Here is a 22,694-nt window from a genome sequence, read left to right as displayed (position 1 = left end):
GGAACTGGCTCAATAATCAAGAAAAAGAATTAATCGAACGAAAGGGAAAGAGACTCTCGCTCTCTCTCTCTCTCTCCAATCTCTCTTTCCTTTCTTTCCATCTTCGAGATTTCGGCGGGGAAGGTGACCGATCGATAATCGCGCTGGAGCGCACCGATCTCGTCACCGAGCGGATGACAAAGCCGGAACCAGTTCTAATAACCTGTCCCTGGAAACGGGCAAAAACGAAAGACCTGCTCGAGAGATATAAGAATATATGACAGGGCTCCAAACGATCCATCCTCGCGGAAGAAATAGAATTCGATCGAGGGGCCAATCCCCCCCCTCCGCCCTACTTCGATCGATCGTTCGTCGTTCGTTCCGGATCGATCTTTCGAAAGTCGAAAAGTCGGCAGTCGAGTCTCCCTCCGAGGCCGGATCACCCCTGGAAACCCGTAATTCCTGTAATAAGGTCATTATCGTGTGACCCCGGGACCGAACACGAGGCACGAGCGCGCACACGAGCGAGCGTATAAATACAGATTTCCATTTATACCTGCTGCTCCGCGCCTGTATTGTACGAACTCGCGGCGTTGGACAGTGGCGTAACTTCGAATCCGGGTCACTCGGTCCTTAGGAGGGGGGAGGGGGGTTATTCGATCTCTCCGTCGCTGGGATTGTTTTCTCGCTGCTCCTTCCCTTTGGAATTTTTTTTTTACCCTTTCGTTACCAGCGTAGTCGGTCTCGACTCGTAAAACGCTCGTGGACGCGTTTTACGGGCGGTTGAAAATCGTCGATCGATATCCCATTACGGGCGGTTAAAATCGTTCTGTACCGATCGATACTACTATTACGGGCGATTGTTAAATAGTGTGACGAGCGATATCATCGAGTGCATCTTTCTTGAAAACGTGATATTTCATTCGCGCGATATTAAATTATATCGCTGTAATGTTATTCGAGTCCTGTGATTAAACGTTTCGAGGAAATTTTTTTTTTTTCGATGATAAAAAATTGCACACGATTCTTTTCATAGTGTGCACATTTTTGGTTCGTTCAGCGGCGGGGAAATGGGTCCTCTTTTTATATACACGAAGAAATTTTCAAGCTTGTACGAAGTTGATGGAAAGAAGGATGGAGACATAAAAAGAAAATTCGGAAGGGGAGTTATGTTAATATCGGGTGCTCGAAGGAGATCTCCCTTCTCGCTTCTCGTTCGAGCCGGGAGAGTGAGAGAGGTGGTTACGCCACTGCGAGTCGAACAGGACTCGTGTGTATAAACCGTCTAGATGCGCACGAGAGCCGGGAGGAGAGGGGGCACGGCATGCCATCGCGGCCGTCCATAGCCACCTAAGCAGATTCTGTCCCCGAGGTTACGGAGCGGCGTGGATTCGTAGCTCGTAGCGTTCAATTTACATTTCTAAAGCCGCTGCGATACGGAGGAGGATGGAGACGCGTCCATCCTCCCCTCCATTTGTCCCTTTATTATTTATACAAACACCGGGCTCCTCCCCCCCCTCCTCCTTGTCGCCGTAAACCAAGGTGATTTAATAAACGTTCCGGCCACGGAGAGGCGGAACACCCGCCAACCATTTACTCCCTTCGGTGCTGCCTCGCGTTTATTTAACAATCGAGAGGTATCGAGGCAGAAGAAGAAATCGGGCGAGAGATAGAGAGGGAGAGAGAATCGAAGGAAAGAAGGAAAGGTTTTTCGTTCAACCGTTGTGGGAACGTGACCGGTCCTATCGGGAATAGGAGGAGTTTGCGCGAACCCGCAAACGAGCCCGTCCCTTTCTCGTTTCTCCAACGATTATCCGTCCCTAGAAATGAATTACGCCCGAACGTTGATCGGCCGTATTGCGTTTTCCCGCGCAATTTGTAACCAGTTTCTCGGACGGTCGATAAAGTCGGCGGTTTTTCTATAAACCCGTCGGGGTTATATAAGAAGTAGAGAAAACGTGAGAGAGAGAGGCGAGAACGAAGAAAGAAGGAAGGATCTTCGAATTCCCTCCTCCAAGTTCGATCCCTTCGTGTTGCGTTAAAAATTGGCTCGCTCGGTAAGGAAGGGATGGATTCGATCTGCGGAGAATTTCCGAGAGAATCGAGGAAGGAAGGATTCGAACGAAACGAATATATAAATTTTCGATCTATCGACGACGCGTGTCGCCGAATAATCGCCATCGAATTCGACGCGCGGATAGGGAAGGATGATAGGCGTGAAGCGCATGGAAGCGACACGTGCGGAATATCTATCGGATCCATCGCGATAACCTTTTTTTATCGAATGGATGTTTTATCGTAGGATAAAACGCGTTCGATAATAACGGAATAATCCAAACGATCTGTTTTCTTTCTTTTTTTTCCCCGCGATAAAGATCTTCAATAGTAAAATTTCCGAAATTCGATGCCTCGGGAAGAAGTTTAAACGGACGGCCAAGATTTCTCTTACTTCTTTGGATTGCAATTCGAATTTCGTATTCCACCCGCTCCTCCCTCTCCCCGCGTGTCCGCCGCCGCGTGCATCCAAGGTTTATGGCTCGTATTTCCTCTTTAACGCCGAAGTTGCTTCGACCACGACTCGAACCCGCTCGCCTTTGTACTCTCTCTCTTTCTCTCTCTCTCTCTCTCCTCGCCATGAGGAGGACATACTCCTTATATTGCTCCGTATCCATCCAACGATTCCAACGCGTTTCGCGAATTCTCTTCGAGATTTCGTAATCTCTCCCCCTCCTCTTTGTAACCGTGGATCATTTCGTAACGCGTCCATCGATTCCTTTTTTCTCTTTCTCTCTCTCTCCTCGATCTTTTCGCCTCGCGGAACTTTCTAATCGACGTCGCCTCGTCCCATCCTTCCTCTTCCTTCCGTCCAATTTGTCACAACGCGAGCTAATCAAACGCGTTCGGAATAAAAATAGAACGGAAGGATGACTCGAGAGAGGAAGGACGGGGAAAAAGATGAAAGTAGACGTTTGGGTGGCGCGAAAACTCTGGCAAAAACTCGTTTTCGTGGTCGTGGTCGAAGGTCAAAACCGTAACGCTTCTATCTGGGTTGCGGCACTCGCCACGGGCCCGCACCGCAATTACATCCCATAAAGCACGATCGAGACACGGTTCGACCATTATTCTCCCGTGCAGGGCCGTGCAAAGGGAGGGGGAGGAGGGGGGCTCTTGCAGTTTAACGTTGCCTAACCTTATCCATCCATCCACGCGGAATTCGTACACGCGTCTCTCCTCTCCTCTTCGTCCAATATTCCTCCTGATTGCTTTTGTTTTCTTTTTTTCTTTCTCTCTTCGTGCATTTATGCATTCCTCCACCTCCGTTTTCTCTAAATCGAGTACGCCTCTCCCTTTTTTGGTCAAAATTTGTGAATCCACGTGGTACGCGCGTAGAGGCAGGATCGAGACAGAAGAAAAAAAGAGAGAGAGAGAGAGAGAGAAAAAGAAAATGAAACGAAACGAGGCGAGATCCAACTTTCACTCCAAAGACGTAGGTTACGGTCCCGGGTCGTCGGCGCGTTTCGTATTCGATTCGATATGTTCGAGAGACGGGGAGAAGAAAAAAAAAAAATGACGCAATCGGTTTCATTGAGTAATCGCGCTCAAAGATAAAATCCCACTCGATCGTTCGTGATCCAATCTCTGTTGTTCGCCCGAGGATTCGCTCCCGCGGACGATATCGTCCTTCGATCTCTTTTCTCTTCCCCCCTCTCCCCGCCCACCTCCTCTTCCCCGCTCAGAAATTCGTTCGGCCCACGTCTCATATTCGCAATTCGTGAATTCGGTTGAACGCTTCATCGAAGCAATAATTAGAGCGGAAACGTCGTTTCTCGGCGACCCATTTTTTTCTTTCCCCTCGCTCAATTTCGACTCGTTCCTTCATTCTTTTAATAATATATCTCGTAACTCGAGGAATTGATGGAAACGATTGGGAAGGATTTTATTATCGAAGGATTTCGATTTATAGGGAAATTTGCGATCCGAGGTGACGCATCTCTTTTAATCAACCTTTTTTCTCTCTTCTTTCACTCGTTCGTTTCTTTCGATTCCTCGTGAAATTTTTCTTTTCGAGATGACACCCACCGAAAAATTTTCTCCTCCTCCTCCTCCCGAGGTGGTCACTAACGATCGCGACCCACTTCCAACCTTGAGGAAACCCTCTCGAGCCGAGTCGAACCAGGTCGACCAGATAATCGCCCCCCCCCTCCTCCCTCTCCCCTCCTGCCTGTCGAGAACGCGCAACTTGGCAACTCGCCAAGCGAAACGATCGTAATATAAACATCCATATCTGAATCTATACAAGCCTGTGCGTCTCTACTACTACCACGCTTTCGACGTACTTTCGTCCTCTAATTATTGTTTCGATTCGAGGAATTCGTATTCTATCCAAAGAGAGAAAGAAACGTAAAAATGGAAAATGTTTGCGAAAACATTTCGAGACGAGAAACGAGAAAGATGCTTTCCTCCCTCCCCCCTCCCCCTCCACCTTTCGGTGGCTTTTTTCCCCGGGTGTTCCGATTCTCAACCACACCCCCGCGCATCAGACAACACGGTTTTAAACGGCCGGGGCCAGACACGATCGCGCTCACCTCGGTACTTTGCTACTTTCCAGGCCTTTAATTTGGCACGTGTTCCACTCTTGGCTATTGTTCCCATGATTGTTGGGTGGGAATCGCTCTCCCCGCTTCGTGTCTTCTTCTTCTTCTTCCCCCTCCCGCCCTTTTTACCCGGTAATGCGCCCACCCACCCATCCGCTTCTCTCTCTCTCTCTCTCTCTCTCTCTCTCTTTCTATCTCTATTTATTTATCTATTTATTTAACTATTTTTATTTTTATTTATTTAACTATTTATTAACTATTTTTCTCTTGTCTCTTTCTATTTATCTATCTATCTATTTTTTTAAATATCTATCTTTCTCTCTCTATTTATCTATCTATTTAACTATCCATCTTTCTCTCGTTTCTTATCTCCCCCCTCTCTCTCATATATATATATATATATTTCTATCTTTATTTATTTATCTATTTATTTAACTATTTTTATTTTTATTTATTTAACTATTTATTAATTATTTTTCTCTTGTCTCTTTCTATTTATCTATCTATCTAGTTCTTTAAATATCTATCTTTCTCTCTCTATTTATCTATCTATTTAACTATCCATCTTTCTCTCGTTTCTTATCTCATCTCATCTTATCTCATCTCTCTCTCTCTCTCTCTCTCTCTCTCTATTTATTTATCTATTTTTCTCTCGTCTTTTTCTATCTATCTATCTATCTATCTATCTATTTCTTTAAGTATCTATCTTTCTCTCTCTATCTATCTATTTAACTATCCATCTTTCTCTCGTTTCTTATCTCATCTCATCTTATCTCATCTCTCTCTCTCTCTCTCTCTCTCTCTCTCTCTCTCTCTTTCTATCTCTATTTATTTATCTATTTATTTAATTATTTTTCTCTCGTCTCTTTCTATTTATCTATCTATCTATCTATTTCTTTAAGTATCTATCTTTCTCTCTCTATCTATCTATTTAACTATCTATCTTTCTCTCATTTCTTATTTCTCGTCTCTCTCTCTCTGTACCCGTTTCTTTCTCTCTTTCTTTCTCTCCCCCTTTCCTTTTTTCTCCCCTCTGCCCCGTCGCCGCGGGCGACTTTCCGTCGGGACGAAGCGTTTCCGACAAGTCGAGCAACGCGAGTTCGACACGCGAGCGGACCAAGGGGAGGGACGCTCGTCCCTCCGCTGCGTGCGTTCGAGCCGCGAGGATCTGTAGGAGGAGAAGGAGGAGGAGGAGGAGGGGTGACGCGTCCGAAGGGGACGCTCGACTCGTTCGAAGAGGTTCGAGCCGCGGCCGATTCCCGTTCCGGGATCGAGTCGCGCTCGAGAGCCGGCAGTTTTTCGAAAACGAACGGGATCGTCTGGTCGCGAGGAGGGGTGGGATAAAACGAGTTCCTTTTACGAATTTTTATTATTATTATTATTATTATTATTCTCGACGCTTCGAGAATTCTTCCTCCCTCGAGAATGATAGATAGATAGAGAGGGGGATGGGAAGTACGGATGAAGAGCATTCCCTTGATCCCTTGTCTTAGTCTAATCGATTCGAAGGAAAGGAAAGGGGGTGGGGTGGGGGAACATTTGGAGTTGGAAAGTAAGTTTCGAATCCGGTTTCGAAACCAAACCTAGCTACCTACCTCCCTCCCTCCCCCTCCCCAATCCGTCTCTGTTCCATCTCTTACCACCCCGTTCATGTTGCATGAGAGTAGCGCGTACTATATATATATATATATATATATAGTAGAACGGGGGTGGCGGGCGGCAGCCGATCCACCGCACAATTTTTTCCCCATTGATCCAGATTCTGCGATCGTTTTTCCAGGAGCTGAAGGAGAGCTTCAATTACGGTCTGTTCTGCCCGCCGGTGAATGGGAAAGCCGGAAAGTTCTTGGACGAGGAACGTCGCCTAGGCGACTATCCGTTCAACGGGCCCGTCGGATACTTGGAGGTAAGATATTATTGTATCTCTCTCTCGATATATATGTATATATATATTAAGACGCGTGGCAATGACAGAGGAAGCCTCTCCCCTTGGTTCGAATTTTCATCCCTGACCTCGCCACTATTCTCGTCGAGGAATAATAGCCGAGTTGAACGCGAGGGTTTAAACGAGGCTGGCTGCGAGGAGGGAGGGAGGGAGGGAGGGAGGGTGGCGCATTGACGCGGGCGAAAAGGTTGCCTCGGCTTCCGAGATTGGCCGTCAAAGGGAAGAAAGGAGAGGGGTTTGCGAAGGGCCGCGCGAGACTCTTCAGTATCGAGGAGTTTGCTCGAGAACTCTCTTTATCCCTCCCCTCCGTTTGCGCGCGCGGGTCAAGGAGGGTCCGCGTGGCTATTTTTTCCCCGAGCGCCTACTTTTTCTCCTCCCCTCCTTCCTTCCGCCTGAGAGCCAGCCGAGAAGAGGAACGATCCGCGACGAGAAAGTGAAATAAAGAAGAAAGAAGAAAAAAAAGGGGGGGAGGGGGGAAGAGACGCGAGGAGTGATTCTCGAGAGAATGAAAAATGCAGATGAGATTTCCTTCCAAGAGGATCATGGATCGCGATGTCGCGTCGATGGAGATTTTTCGTCGGTGGGAAGTCGATGCACCGGGACGATGACTGTTGAAACCTGGGGATCCGGGAAAAACAAATAATCCCTCGGTCGGTTAACGAGATCTGGATCTTGCCCGCGGTTTTCTTGCGTAACCGGATCTAGTGCTCATCTCGGTGTTGGCGTTCCTCTTCTTTTTCTTCTTCTTCCTCTTTTTCTTCCTCCTCCCCCTCCTCCTCCTCCTCCTCCTCTTCTTGCCTCGATCTCCGTTGACGCGATCGAGTTCAGTGTCGATAGCTCGGTCTCGCCACGGGGATTCACTTTCTAGGATAAGTTGAGTCGCATCGCAAAACTCTTCCATCTTGGAACGAGAGATTTCCGATTTCTCTTCGTTTCGTTCCGCGATGGATACAACGCGATCGAGGAGGAAATAATTGGCAATGGAACGCGCGTACGTGTGCGTGCGTGTGTGTGACGCGTGCACTGGTCGAGGGAGGGAGCGTATCTACCACCCCTGCTCCTTTGATCGTTGCATAATTAATCGCCCTCCTCTATCCGACGTTAATTAAACGGTGAGAGTTTTTCTTTTTCGCCGCGCGAAAGAGATGGCCTCGAGATTTTTTCCTTTTTCTCTTTCCAAGGGGCACGGCCTTGAGCCACTCGGCTCAATTTTCACCTCTACCATTTCGCGAAATATTTCAACGTCGAGCCGGATGATGTAGATAAAGTGGGAACGTTCGAACACGGTGTGCACGGTGTGTACGCAACGCTTGTTTCACTTTTCTCTTTCTTTTTTCTCTTTTCCTTTTTTTTTCTTTTTTTTTGTTTTGTTTTTTCCTCCAGAGTTGCGGCCAATATCGCGGCCGGTGCACTCGGAACGCGGATAGAAATAAATAAAACGCGGAGCGTTGGACGGGGAGCCATAGATCAGCGGTATTCGGTACCGTCGCTATTCGCCACGCCGCCTACCTTTTTTTCTTATCTCGGACACGCGCACGCGCACACGGAGCTCCGTCGATCGAGCCGACCGACTCGTCGCGCCTCCTACCCGACTTTTACGTAATTTTCGCTTCCTCGAGAAACTATTCGATTCCGATCCGTTTACAAACGAACGACGCTGATTTCAGATTTCTCGATATTCGATTTGGGAAACGAAGCAATTAACGAGAAATCCTTCTCCCTCCTCGCCAAAGCGACCGATTACACGCGTATCGAGTCGAGAAGCAAAACGATGATTAAACGCACGCTGCGAAAAGCCTGTCGCGACGATGAGAACCGTTGCCTTCCGTAATAACGTGATCGGCCGAGCGACGGTTCGAGTCACGGAGCCACGGTTCTTCCATCGCGCGGAAAAGATACGCGTCCCGTGATACCCCTCTCTCAACACCACCGACCGTTAAGCCGAGAGTATTACCGAGATCACCTTGGTATCCGAGGTGATCACCACGATTCTCTTTGCCCGCCAAGTCGGCCAAGAGTCAGAGTTCGCATCGCGTCGTCGGGCTTCTCTCGAGTTAACGACCGATTGACCGACCGAGTTGCGTAAAAACGAGCGAGGTGTTGGTCACGGCCGATAAGGGACGAGAAATCTTTCGTCCTGTCTCTAATTTACATCGCGATTCCGGATCCCGTGGATGATCATAATTGGTGGTAACGGTAGTCATTAGCGCGGGCGATATTGCCTATCCGTCGGTAATCTAACGCTTCGAACCACGATGCCTCCGATAATTACAAAGAAGATGTAACGCCACCGGGAAGCGACATGGCGAATCCTCCATTAAACCGGGATAATTTTATATATATATATACACACACACGTTTTGCCTTCCTATACGGTATGTTTCTCGTGGGTCGATGAGTCGAGGGGGGGGAAAAAATGAGCTTCTTTTCTCTTCCCATCGGACTCTCTATTAGGTGGGTGTGCAGGAAGGGTTAGACTCGTGGCATTTCACGAGACTTCGCATCGAAACGCCCACTTCGAAAATAAATGGAGAGTGTGTATACGCTGTATTCTGCAATTTTTTTTTATTTTTTATTTTTTTTTTTTTTTTTTTTTTTTTGCATATAGAACGTTTCACGTGAACGTTAAATCTTGATTCACGTCAAGATTTCTCTCCGAAAAATAAATTTTCAGATAAAAGAATGCGTGAAATGTTGGTATATTTTTTTTCTTTTTTTCTTCTTAAATATTTTTTCATAAGAAATATCAACCTACCAAAATTTGACTCTGTAATTTTTAATCTTATTTAATTCTAATCATGAGATATATTATACTTGTACTCCTCATTTCCTTTTAAAAAATCTTCGAATAAAAATATTCAAAACGGTACGTGCAAAATGATATAGAAAAATTCAATTTACACGTGCGATTTATATAAATGCCAATGGGAGGGAGGTCAGGTGTCGTTATTCCACACCTGGGCGTGTGCGCGCGCGCGTTCCGTCGCATCTCTATCGGCCATAATGTCACGATGATCAAAGAGCCTACGCCACGATCCCATTTTTAATTCGCAGCTCAAGTACAAAAGACGGGTCTACAAGATGCTGCACCTGGATGAAAAACAGTTGAAGGCGATGCACACGAGGACGAACTTGCGAAGGTTGCTCGAGTACGTGGCAAACAGCCAGGTCGAGAAGATCGCCAAGATGTGCAGCAAGGGCCTGGATCCTAATTTCCACTGCCAGGAAACCGGAGGTAAAGAAAAAAAAAATTTCCTAAAACTTTTTCTTATCCTTCAAAAAAAAGATTAATCTCATTTGCTTAAAAAATTTTTTTCACGAATTACGATCCATCGATCGATCGATCGATCGACCCGCTCTCTTCCTTCGTATTCGAATCCAATATTCTGACGAATTCGCAGAGACTCCCCTCACCTTGGCCACCACGTTGAAGAAACCCTCGAAGGTGATAATAGCGCTGGTGAACGGTGGCGCGTTGTTGGATTATCGAACGAAGGAGGGTTTGACGGCGATGCATCGCGCCGTGGAGCGGAACAGTTTGGAAGCTGTGAAGACGTTGCTCGAGCTCGGCGCGAGCCCCAATTACAAGGACACGAAGGGCTTGACGCCGCTCTACTACAGCGTCATCTACAAAACCGATCCGATGCTGTGCGAAACGTTGCTCCACGACCACGCGACGATAGGCGCCCAGGATTTGCAGGGATGGCAGGAAGTGCATCAGGTCTCGCTTTTCACCTTTTCGCCCTTCTCAGTCTCCCTCCCCTCTTCTCCTCCCTCCTTCTTTTTCCGATAACTGCTCTGCCCCCTCCTCTTGTTCGAAAAAAACGGGAAAGGGGAGGAGAGGGTGGTTTGAAGGACAGAGGGAGAGAGGGGGGAGAGTTTTATAATTATAATCGCACATCCGCGTGTCTTTCGATAATCGATAACGTAAAACTCTTCCCCTCCCCCTCCCCCTCTCCGCGCGCCCCCCCTCGCATGTTCGCAGGCCTGCCGCAACAACCTGGTCCAACACCTGGATCACTTGCTCTTTTACGGTGCCGACATGAACGCGCGTAACGCGTCCGGCAACACGCCGTTGCACGTATGCGCTGTGAACAACACGGACTCGTCGTGCATACGCCAGTTGCTGTTCAGAGGCGCGCAGAAGGACAGCCTGAATTACGCGAACCAGACTCCCTACCAGGTGGCGGTGATCGCTGGGAACATGGAGCTGGCCGAGGTCATTAAGAATTATCAGCCGGAAGAAGTTGGTGAGTTGGCGGGCGGAGGCGAGCAGGGATATACCACGGAGAGATGCGGAGAATAGGTGAAGGAGAAATTGACTCGCGCGAGTTTCCTTTTCTTTCGCGCGACTTCGTGGATGGATGGATATTTTCTTCCTTTTTTTTTTTCTTCTTTCTCGTGTCTCGAGCACCGCCTCCCCGAATTCGTTCGAATCTAATCTGGTATATCGCGTAGGCGACGATCGATCAATTTTGAAATTCCGGCGAGGAGCGAAGAAGTAATGTAAAGATCGATCGATAAGGACGATATCGTCGGTATCGGTCGGTATCATCGGTCCCGCGAGACGGAATCGGCGAGACGATTGGTTACGCGGCGAAGATTAAGGGACGACACGAGGAACGCGGATTATCCGATGAAACGATAACTTGGATCGATTGTTCGGAAAATTTATTAGATATGTAGCACGTCACGAATTATCTTAACACTGGCATGTGCATGCAACGTCGAATTGTATAGAATGCTTCGTTTCTTTCTTTCTTTCTTTCTTACTTACTTACTTACTTTTTTTTTCTCTCCTTCTCTTTCCTCGTCTTCCCAAGACAACACGCTTCAGCGCTTGCTAGTTAGCGTAGCGAGGAGTAGAATAGTACAATCGTAGACTAGTCCAAATGTAAAGTGTAAATATATAATATACGAAAGATATATATATTTACGTATACATATAATCTATATGTAATTGTGCGTGTTTCTGTGTCTCTGTGCTGTATGACAAAAGTACCGTAAAATTGTAACAATTGTCTGATGGGATCTTTGGTGGTGATGGTCTTGTAAGACGTCGAGCATCGAGCATTTGTACACTTATATGATATATATATAAGTAACGATTAAAGTTTGAACGCTTTTTTGAGTAACTAATACTAACGATACCGCCCATATATTTCGATCTCGTCCACGATCTTCGCTGCTCACGGATTTCCTCTCGAGTTCGAGAAAACACGGATAATAAATAATCGTTGAAAAATAGAAGAGGAAAAAGAGGACGACGAAAATCCGTCAGCATCGAAAGTCGAGGCGAGACAAGTTGACCGTTAATGTTTTGGTAGTTTCTCGACTTTACTTTATTGTGTAACTTGATCCACGCGGGCCGTTGAAATATCTCTCTCTCGACCCGTCAAATGGAAAGAGTGCGAATGCGAGGAAGATGGCCTCTACTTCGTTTCTCTTCGAGAGAAATTCAAAGGTCCTTTCGAAGGTGAATTCGATCACCCGAAAAAAGCGCACGCGCCGTGTTTTCATTCAACAACAACAACAACAACACCGTCGAAAGTGAACGACGCGGTTGTGTTGATCACTTTTCCCCTATAATAACGATCATATTGTATCGTGCAAAACGGATACAATATACATACACGTCGAATGCGTGACTGTTGCGTGTGCTTCTCACCGCTTTCTTCTGTAACTAACCAACCACGTATTATAACCAGCCGTTCGATCGTCGTTGTTCCTCCGCAAACGCGCGTCACGTAATCATCAACGCCTCGAGTTTAACAATTTGTTAACAACACCGTGTATGCGTGTATGAGTGCCAGCTTGCGAGTCCGCTTGAAATTTTGCGAATCGACGAAAACGAAAGAGAGAGAGAGAGTGAATGAGCGAGAGCAAATTTTTTCTTCACAAAAATTCCATACACACACACACGCACGCATACGCATTCATTTTGGACTCGCGAGCGGTATATATAGAGAGAGAGAAAGAGAGAGAGATCGCTCGAAAGACGAGGACGAGCATACGATTTAAGAGAGCGGCGTCTAATTGTAAGGCTAAGTAATCCTTTCTTTACTTAACCTTGCAACCCTCGATTTTCCAGTACCGTTTAAAGGGCCGCCACGCTACAACCCGAAACGGCGCTCGGTGGCGTTCGGAGGCACGTCGACGATGACCACTAGCTGCTCGGCCAGCAACTTGGGCACCCTGACCAGGATACCGTCCGCCGAACACCAACACGCCTCTGGCGGAACAGGAGGAGGAGGAGGAGGAGGGGGAGGTGGTAGCCTGACCAGAACGATCTCAGTGGAGCAGTACGCGGTGACGAGAGTACCGTCCGCCGAGCAATACGCGACCGGCAACCTGACCAGAGTACCGTCCACGGAACAATACGCCAGCCCTATCGCGACCGCGACCTCCACCACCGCCAATAACAACAACAACAACAGCAATAACAGCACAGTGTCGAGGCTGTCCACGGGGGATCATCATCACCATCATCACCACCACCATCATCACCATCAATACCAACCGGCAACGAGCGCCACCGGTACGCTTACCAGAGTGCCGTCCGCCGAGCAATACACGACCGGCACCCTCACCAGAATACCGTCCGCCGAGCAGTACGCGAACAGTATCGCGAGCAGGACGGCGGGGGAGCCGCATCATCACGCCGCCGCCCTCGCCCCCCGAGTACCGTCCATCGAACCGACGACGACGACGACGACGACCAGAAACGACCAGATACAGAGAATACCGTCCTCGGATTACCAGAGCCCGAATTCGCTGAGGGATCCTAACGCGAGGTAAGCATAAACTGTCTTTGCGATCGAACAACGATCGGTAAAATCGGGATCTTTTTTTTCTTTCTTATCCACTCCTACATCTGTCTGTCTGTCTAATTTCGATCAAGGTCGAGATCCATGTTCCTCTTCTCCTTTTATATATATATATTTCCCTCCCCACCTCCTCTCCCGATATTAATCTCCGAGAAAAATTGTTTGGATCGATTGTTGGATAGGCGAGGGAGGGAGGGAGGGAGGGGGGGAAGGAAGGAGAGGAGATACGCGCGTTTAAAGCAAAGACAATTTACGCTAATCTCGCGAGATTTAGTATCGTGTATCGAGAGTATCGAGTATCGTGTCCAGTCACGTATACTACGACGGTATTATACGAAGTGTAATACGCTCCATTTCAAGATTACCGACCACCGCGGAGAACTATCAGAACGTAAGAATGGAGGGACTGACGAGGCTGCAAGAACACCGGCTCGAGCTTCAACACCGTCTCGACATGCACAGAACGATGGAGATGCCGCCCTCGCCCTCGCCGAGCAGCAGGAGTCTAGCTCCTTTCAGCTCGGCCAGCTCGAGCCTATCCGAAGGCAGCAATCAACCGTCCGGTGAAGATTCAGCCAGCATCGTCACAGGTATACATAAATACATACGCATACCAGGTTTATTTTTCCACGATATTTCTTTCTCTCTCTCTCTCTCTCTATATCTATCTATCTATCTATCTTTCTCTCCGTCTGTCGCGCCAGACAGAGAGAATACACACGCGCACGAAGAGAGAGAGAGAGAGAGAGAGAGAGAGAATGCGTCCTTCTTCTGCGGAATCGCGCACACCCTTCATCGTTGAAGATTCCCCCCCCCTCCTCTCGAGAGAGATCCTCGTCGCTGTACGTGCGTTGGGACACGCGAAGCGTGATCCCCCTTATGCGACACTGTGAGAGAGCGAGAGAGAGAGGGAGAGAGAAAGAGAAAGCGCGAAACAGGTGTAGTAGAAATTTGTTGTGTATTTGGCGTGACTCGAACGTCGAAACCATCATCACCATAATCAGAAATGGTAAAGCTGGGCCGTTATTACGACGAATTAAGACTCGCGAGATATATATACGTATATTTTAGCTCTGCCGTGTGGATGTAACCGTAGCGGCACAACGTTGGACATTCCGTCAGCCAGCCGACTCCCCCCACCACGTACACGTGTATATATATATATATTTATTATACCAGTTGGGCAATTTAAAAGAGAGAAAAAGAAAAAGGAAGGCGGATACCGTTTTAGCGTTGAGCTAAAAGCGCCCATCTTATGTTTACATCCCGTTTAAAAGTATATACATATATATATACATATATATATAGCGTTTGCATGACGTTCGCCGCTCTAAAAAGCAGACCGTAAAAAAAAAAAAAAAAAATGTTGAAATTTCAACCGACCACCCTTGTTCCGTGAATTTTTTTTTAGACAAGAGTCTCGGCGATACAGCTTCCGACGTGATTAGCGATAGTTCAGGGGTGGGAACCTCGCAGTCGGACACTACCAATTCCCTATCGATACCGGGGACCACGGTTGTCTGCGTCGAGAGTTATAACAGCGGAATACTAGGCCATCTGAATATCAATCAAGGAGATATCTTGGAAGGTATTTGACACCGATTATTATATCTTCTCTCTGTTGTTATCTCCCCCCATTCCGTCCTTCACATCTCGTGCTCTCTTATCCGGCCGATAAAGAAAGGAAAAACAAGCGACCGTTGATTTCTCTTTTTTTCATTCGAGGTAACTCGAGATCAAAATTCTTACAATTCGATACAAAAAACGAGGAATGCTCTCGTTGCTTCTATCGTTGCACGTTTGTTTCTTGGACAGTGACAGGGGCGACCGATTGCGGCCTTCTCGAGGGTGTTCTTCGCGGACAGGGCACCGGCCTTTTCCCAGCCCACTGCGTGCAGGAGGTCAGGCTTCGCCATACCAACATCCCACTGGGCCCTCAGCCCTCGAGGGATGGCCGCAACCCAAGGGTGTTGGGCCGTAGGGAATCGCAGCACAAGTATTTCGCTACCGCTCCCAGATTGAAGAAACCGTGAGAACCCTTATATTCTACCTTTTTACCTTATTTTTTTTTTTTTTTCGAATAATCCAATTGTCCCGTTTTTCACAGAGTCACGTCCGAGCCTCGCACAGTGGTGCTGCATCGTTCGAGGAAGGGTTTCGGATTCGTGTTACGGGGCGCCAAGGCGACCTCGCCTTTGATGGAGTTGACGCCATCGGCCAGATACCCTGCCTTGCAGTACCTGGACGACGTCGATCAAGGAGGAGTGGCGGATCTGGCCGGTCTTCGAAAAGGCGATTACCTTATCCAAGTAAGCTTCCTTTATATATACATATATATTTATATATATATTTATATATATTTATTTATATTTATATATATTTATTTATATTTATATATTTATTTATATTTATATATTTATTTATATTTATATATTTATATATTTATATATTTATTTATATTTATTTATATTTATATATTTATATTTATATATATATTTATAATATATATTATATATATATTTATATTTATATATATATTTATAATATATATTATATATATATTTATATATTTATATTTATATATATTTATTTTTATTTATATATATTTATATATATTTATATATATTTATTTATATTTATTTATATTTATATATATTTATATATATTTATATATATTTATTTATATTTATATCTTTATTTATATTTATATATATTTATATATTTATATTTATATATATTTATATATTTATATATATTTATATGTATTTATATATATTTATATATTTATATATATTTATATATATTTATTTATATTTATATATATTTATATATATTTATATATATTTATTTATATTTATATATATTTATATATATATATATATATATATATATATATATATATATATATATATATATGTTTCGAATGGTTTTCCACTTCTCGATTATTTTCACAGATCAACGGCGAGGACGTGACGACGGCGTCGCACGAGCACGTAGTCGACCTGATACGAAAATCGGGCGAGTTGGTACGAATGACGGTGGTCTCGCCGATGATCAGCCTTCCGAACTCGCAATCGGCAGCCCTTCTGCCAACTAGTCAACCGATTCAGAGACAGTACGCGACCCTCCCTCGGAAAGGTAACAACAACGTGGCGATTGGGGGCACGCTGGGCAGGTCACCTGCCCCCATGCCTCCACGAAGGGATCCAAAGACGACTCTGAGCGTTGGCCGGGCGCGGGCGAGATCGATGGTGGCTGGATTAGGTAAAAAGAAAAGGAAAAATCGACGAAGAAGGATAATTCCAAGAACGATAAGAACGACTTTTTCGCAGAAGGTGGTGGGGAGAGGGACGATCGCGACGAAATCACGTCGACGGGGGCTAAATCGAGCAGCGCGGAGTCTATCCATCTTCCCCAGCAGCCATCGACCGGGCCCAACACTGGGCAAAACACGCCGGTTCAACCGAGGACGGCCAGCATCCGATCGAGGCCCACCTCCAGCAGGATCACCGCCGCTGAATTGGAGGTACGCGTGGGTGAATCGCGATGTATTTGTTATTATCTCTCGGTCATCTTCACGTTTGCTCGGTGAACGAACGATCCGCTTCCCCGTACTTCTCCTCGAATGGCAGAATTGCACGAGAAAACCGAGGCTTCAGCTTTGTCCTTCCTTTCTTCCAGGAACTATTTCAGCGGCAGCAAGGTAGTGCCAGTGGTCAGTACAGCTCGTCCATGATGAGCTCTCACTTTCAAACTGGTCAAGCTACCAAGTCGCATCCTTCCTCGCCTGCAAAGACCGGCAGGGTATACGCGAGCGTAGCGGAAATGAAACGCAAAGGCAAAGTAAGGAATAATACTTCCCCTCCAAATTTAAATCGCATATCTTTCTTCTTATTTCTCTTCGTCTTTCGAAGAAATTTTTTAGCGAATCCTTCGTTACGACGATTTCTTTTTTTTTTTTTTTATCTTCGATCGTGTGCGAACAATGGTGTAGACTTGGTGTAATTGCTGTAGGATTTAAATTTCGCTCCGTCCCGTTGCCTTTTCTAAGGATGCGAGAAGAATTTGTCGCTCTAGAATCGGGAAAAATCCTTAGAATCGGCAAACTCACACTTCGAACGCAACTTTAACTCATTTGCCCCCCCCCCCTCTCGTAATATTAACCCAAAGGTAGATTTATTGTGGTTGTCGATAACCCCCATATTCATAGAATTATATCTTTTGCCATTTATTAATTAATCGCCAGCCGTTCCATCCTTTGTCGTTTAATCACCGTTTATTATACGACGCAAGAGTTACAAAGAATTTTTCAGAGAGGTTAAAACTCCTCGATGCATGCTACCTAGCGGTGACGGTGGCTGTTTTTACGCATGTGTGTTATAGTTTTCTCGCAAGCCAGCACGAGTGTACAGCAAGGGGCGCTCCTGGTACGAGAGAGACAACGAGGACGACTTATATTACTGATCGAAAATACTTTGTTTCTAGCGCGTCCGTGACTTGCATGATTCCAGGTGACTAAGCCATTTGCTAATGAAAATCCGATGCTCGAAAGGGCATCGGATATCACTTTCAGCTTTATGAACACGCCTCGCAGAACTAACCACGTGTATCCATGAAATGAACGTTTTAATTACTTTGCTTACACTTTTTGCATGATCGTGCAGCTTCTTCCCCCGTATAATCGAACCTTACGCGCTTATAAACCGATTTTCCATTTTCCGTCTTAAATCGTCGCGTCGTTAAGTTTTTAAATATCAGCGGAATACAGCGACATCTCGAAAAAAAATGTAGAGAAAAGAAAAGGACAGACGAACCAAATAGATAGAGAGAAAAGTGTAAATAGACACATGTTGATACGGAATTACCGACCTACCTGCTTTTTGTGTTGCCGCTTTTACGAAATTAAATCGCGATTAATTGTACATAACGTGTACACAAGTATCTCGATTATCATTACGCGATTCTCGAATATATATACATATATCGCTCGTTACTACGTCGGCAATGTAGTGTATCCAGAGCTATTGTTTCGTTGAACGCTCTTCTCCTCTCCTCATCGACGAGTTTCTAGATCCCAATAAGATTTGTCGGCTTGTTCACAGTTGAACTCGAGGGTGCGATTCTTCGGTGGATTGGGCGGTGGTTCCGATCTTCATCGAGACTTTCACAGTACGCCGGACTTGAATGTGCAGGTGCAGTCGTCCATTTTAGCTCCGAAAGGGCACAGAAGCCAAGAGGACGTGAACGCGTTGAATGGTAGAAACGGGCTTCCACCACCGAACCATCCGCCACCTCCGCCACCTGTCGGTCAAGTAGTCAAAGTGAACGTGGGCGCTAATGTGCCGGATGTAGTCACACCGGCCTCTGTCTACGATAACATGGCTCATATACAGCAAGTCAAAGGTGTATATATATATATATATATATATATATATACGTATATATATATACACATATATATTCCACGCGTATTTCGACGCGTTGCCGGCCGAATCGGTCGTTACTTATCCGGAATAAATTTCAACGGACGGATAATAATATGTATAACGTATTTTTTTTTTCTTTCCCGTTCTATGTAGAATTGGCAGCCGCGACGGTGGATGGAAGTTACGGCGTGATGTCGAGCTTCCGACCTTCGAACAGCGCAAAACTGTACGCCTCGCCGGAGGACATGAAGACTGTGGGGTATCGTTCCCGTAGCCTGCCAACCCATACGACCCGTTGCCACGTGAGGAAGTCGCACAGTTTGCGCACCACCAACAACACGACGTTCAAACCGTTGAACAGCCAGCAGAACGCGAACAACGCGGTGAGCAACAACAACCAAGTGAACAACAACCAGTCGGCCAACAACCAATACGCCCAACCTTTGAAGACGAATAGAAGTCACAGCACGATCGGTATCAGGGAGAGAAAGAAGAAGGGTATCAGTACCAGTTCCTCGATCACCAATCTCTCGTCCGTGGCTAACAACAACACAGGGAACACGGTAGTGGCAGCGAACACGGCACCGCCTATCCCAGAGCCGGATTACAGCCTCTCCGAGTCGGAGAACGACGAGGGCGAGGAGGAGACCGACGACGACGGGGAATCGGAGATCGCCAAGGAGTTGGAGAAGGCGGCCGCGAGAGAGAAGTTGGAATCGACTCGGGAAACATCGGGCAACTCGAACACCTCCGGCTCCAGTTCGTCGGGCAGCAGCTCGTTGCCCCACTCCTTCAGCGTGGAGGAGATTCAAAAGGTGAGGACGCAATTGAAGTCTTCGAAAAGTCATCCGAACGACTTCCTGCTGCAGCAAACGCAACAATCCTTGGCCGAGGACGGTGACAATAGCTCGAGCGGAGTGAGCTCGGACCAGGACGTGCCTGTAGGTCCGCCGACGGGTTTCGACGACACGACAGCGAGAAATCTTGCCAACGAAACTGGCCAGCATCCGGCCACGGTGCTCTCCGTGGAAAAGGAGGCCAATCCGAAAAGAACGGGCTACGGTGGCAGCGGATTATTGACGCGGCACGCGGTCAGCTTGGCCCAATTGCCGCCACCGATCGAGGCGGATGCCGAGGAGCAGAGCAACGATTTGTTCGTGCCACCGCCACCAGAGTTCAATGCGGGACCGTCTGCCGGGAACGGAGACGAATTGGTATTTGCGCCGCCGCCTCAATTCTGCGACAACAAACAACAAGCGCAACAGCAACAGCAACAATCGCAACAGCAACAGCAACAGAATCGCGTTAAGATCATCGGGGCGATACCGAAAGTTACCAACAATCAAGTAAAAGCTTCCGGTGGACGATTGCATAATCAGTGAGGAATAATAGTCGCGAACGATCGCCGATGAACGGACGCGTTCGGGTCGCGTGATCACGTTGTTCGATCACGATCTGTCAGAGTCAATTTAATCTTTCCGTAATTAACCTTTCTCTCCATCCGAGATAATTGTGCGCACGCAGCATACGTTGTTGCGCATGTATCCTGAATATCATCTGTTCCGTCATTCGGCCGAAACGAAAACCTAACCTAAAATAATAATGCGATTATTTGCAATATATTTTTTTCACACGATATTTCCCGTGCGGGGGAGGGGCAGTTTTTTAAGAAACAAAACGCGCGCGTCGTCCCTATCGCATACTATCCATAATATCCTTTGATCGAGCGTCGTTTGGATTGATTCGATCAATGATCTGTGGTAGTCAAGTGAACGATGTATTCAGTGAATTTTTACCGTAAAAATACAACTTAGAATATGAATCGTACGAACCGCAGATACGTTAGATTTAAAAAGTCGTGCGTGCAATGCTTTCTACTTGCGAAACGATATAGAACCACATTCGTAAATGTCAAAATACTATAAATGTCTCGTGGAATGGCCTAAGAGGTGAGAACGAGAGAGAGAGAAAAAGATCTATATACCGTATTGTAGTTCGTAATTAGAGAGAAAAAACAAAGTATGCGAGCAACAGAGAGAAAGAGAGAGAGAGAGAGAGAGAGAGAGAGAGGCAGAGACATAGAAATAAAAAAACAAAAAAGTAAGAATAGTTCTATGAGATGCGTGTGTATGTGTGCGAATGTGCGCGTGTATATGTAAGAAACGTAGAGAATGAATGTATAGCGTATATCGGTTTGTTTTTCATATTTCTAACGAAGTACGACGCGTGTTTAATACTTTTACATATAACGATCTTTATCCTTAAACGCCATCAACTTCTCTCATTCCATCGCATAAAAAAACAAAAAAAAAAAAAAAAGGCATTTTCGAAAAACAACGCATCGAAATATCAAATCGAAGACATGAATCGGTGCTGCTAATCGAAATTCATTTTTTTTTTTTTTTTTTTTTTTTTTTTCCCATAACGGACATAACATAACATAAATTCGAGAGCATCGATGCAAAAAAATAATCAAAGATGCCGAATTAATGGGTTAATTAAAGTAAAACGCGCGCGCGCGAAATTGAGTTCATTTTGTTTGTCTCGTGTTTAGACTGCTCAAGAGCCTAATTAAAAAGTTCTACTCACAAAGTCATTAGAAATTGTTTCTAGTTTGTAATAACGAGTAATAGCATTACGACGAGTATGAATTTATCTCTAAGCTCGTAATCGCGTTAATAGAGGCGCACTGTACTACGTTAACGCACCAACATTATTCAGCTTGTAAGATAGATCGTATTCCTTCCATTTGAATCAGGCTCCTAAGAGTCGCGAGATGTGTAATACATTACGATATATATTTCCTTCGGTAAAAAAATAATATCTATTGTATTTATTCACAAAAGAAGAAAACGCAATGTTCCTCGATTGAACAATTTCTTAATGAAGAAAATCAAAAATTAATTCTTCTTTTTTAATCGAATAACCTGCATTGATTTATCCTGTATATAGTATATAATAATGAATCGGCAATAAGGAAAGAAATAAAGAAAGAAAATCTCGCGTCTCTCGGCGACACTGCTACATAGTGTATATATATATACTGAACAACATTGCTACGTATTAAATATCTATAACGATGGAACGATTATTATCATCACTTTTATGATCACCGCGATAGATTTAAGCGATATCCATGAAAGCAACGTCCTTCCTAATTATTGTTTTTATGCCTTTTCAAGTTAAATCATATTCATATACAAACGGTGAAGTATGATGTTAAGTCAATGCATGCTTGTTAAAGCATGAATAAAAAACAGTTTTGAGTCGAAGAAAATCATATTAAAGATAAGTATTAAATGTTCCTTAAATATTTTATTGTTTGTTTTCGATCGATAAAAACGAAAAATCGCTGATGCGTGTATATCGTTTCAAAAACTGATTGATCGACTGGTTGATTCGGATTAGTAAAGCAATATTGTACGCATTACAACGGCTCGTGTAATAATAAAACGTTTCAAGAATACAATTTTATCTTTGTTTGCGATCTTAAGCAAATAGCATTGCCGATTACACTAATTTTTTCGTGCACGCAAACTTTCTTAAAAAGGAAATACAAAGGTTAAAAGATATAAATACTGTGTCACGTAAAAATGGTACATCTTGTATGTTGGATCTTATATTTTTCAAAGATCATATATAGTTTTCAACTATTCGTTTAAAAAAACATATTTCTGCTGAATATGTTTTTAAAATGCTAATTGTTTGCAAATATATTTCTTACAATTATCAAAAAGTCATTTTCATGATTTATTTTTACAACATTCATTGAGATTTTCGAAATCATGAAAAAAAAAAAAAGAAATAAAAAAAAACAAATTCAGTAGAATAATGTTTTTAAAAATTAAACTGTTTAAAATTTGAAAAAATTTTCAAGATAATCCAATAGTTATATTCTTGCCAAATGTGTAATATATAAAAA

The 22,694-nt window shown here is 45.0% G+C and overlaps 1 protein-coding gene across 14 annotated transcripts in view; it reads left to right on the top strand.

Moving 5' to 3' along the window:
- The window catches only part of LOC726461 (protein shank), a 102,068-nt gene extending 79,830 nt beyond the window's left edge, over nucleotides 1–22,238 (top strand). For 6 of the 14 annotated variants that reach the window (XM_026439079.1, XM_026439084.1, XM_026439081.1 and 3 more), the window contains 14 exons: nucleotides 6,355–6,480; nucleotides 9,574–9,754; nucleotides 9,921–10,240; nucleotides 10,505–10,769; nucleotides 12,611–13,313; nucleotides 13,707–13,936; nucleotides 14,758–14,934; nucleotides 15,162–15,375; nucleotides 15,454–15,655; nucleotides 16,301–16,610; nucleotides 16,679–16,872; nucleotides 17,028–17,189; nucleotides 18,449–18,749; nucleotides 18,926–20,154. In XM_026439079.1, coding sequence (XP_026294864.1) covers nucleotides 6,355–6,480; nucleotides 9,574–9,754; nucleotides 9,921–10,240; nucleotides 10,505–10,769; nucleotides 12,611–13,313; nucleotides 13,707–13,936; nucleotides 14,758–14,934; nucleotides 15,162–15,375; nucleotides 15,454–15,655; nucleotides 16,301–16,610; nucleotides 16,679–16,872; nucleotides 17,028–17,189; nucleotides 18,449–18,749; nucleotides 18,926–20,154 — 4,614 coding nt within the window. Of the gene's footprint in view, nucleotides 1–6,354; nucleotides 6,481–9,573; nucleotides 9,755–9,920; nucleotides 10,241–10,504; nucleotides 10,770–12,610; nucleotides 13,314–13,706; nucleotides 13,937–14,757; nucleotides 14,935–15,161; nucleotides 15,376–15,453; nucleotides 15,656–16,300; nucleotides 16,611–16,678; nucleotides 16,873–17,027; nucleotides 17,190–18,448; nucleotides 18,750–18,925 lie in introns of all 14 variants that reach the window. The other 8 variants (XM_026439091.1, XM_026439090.1, XM_026439085.1 and 5 more) reach the window with 7 other exon arrangements.
- Nucleotides 22,239–22,694: the final 456 nt, after the last annotated feature.

Source organism: Apis mellifera, linkage group LG2 (genome assembly GCF_003254395.2).
Source record: "Apis mellifera strain DH4 linkage group LG2, Amel_HAv3.1, whole genome shotgun sequence".
Lineage (NCBI taxonomy): Eukaryota > Metazoa > Arthropoda > Insecta > Hymenoptera > Apidae > Apis > Apis mellifera.
This window is presented reverse-complemented; position numbering and strand designations above follow the sequence as displayed.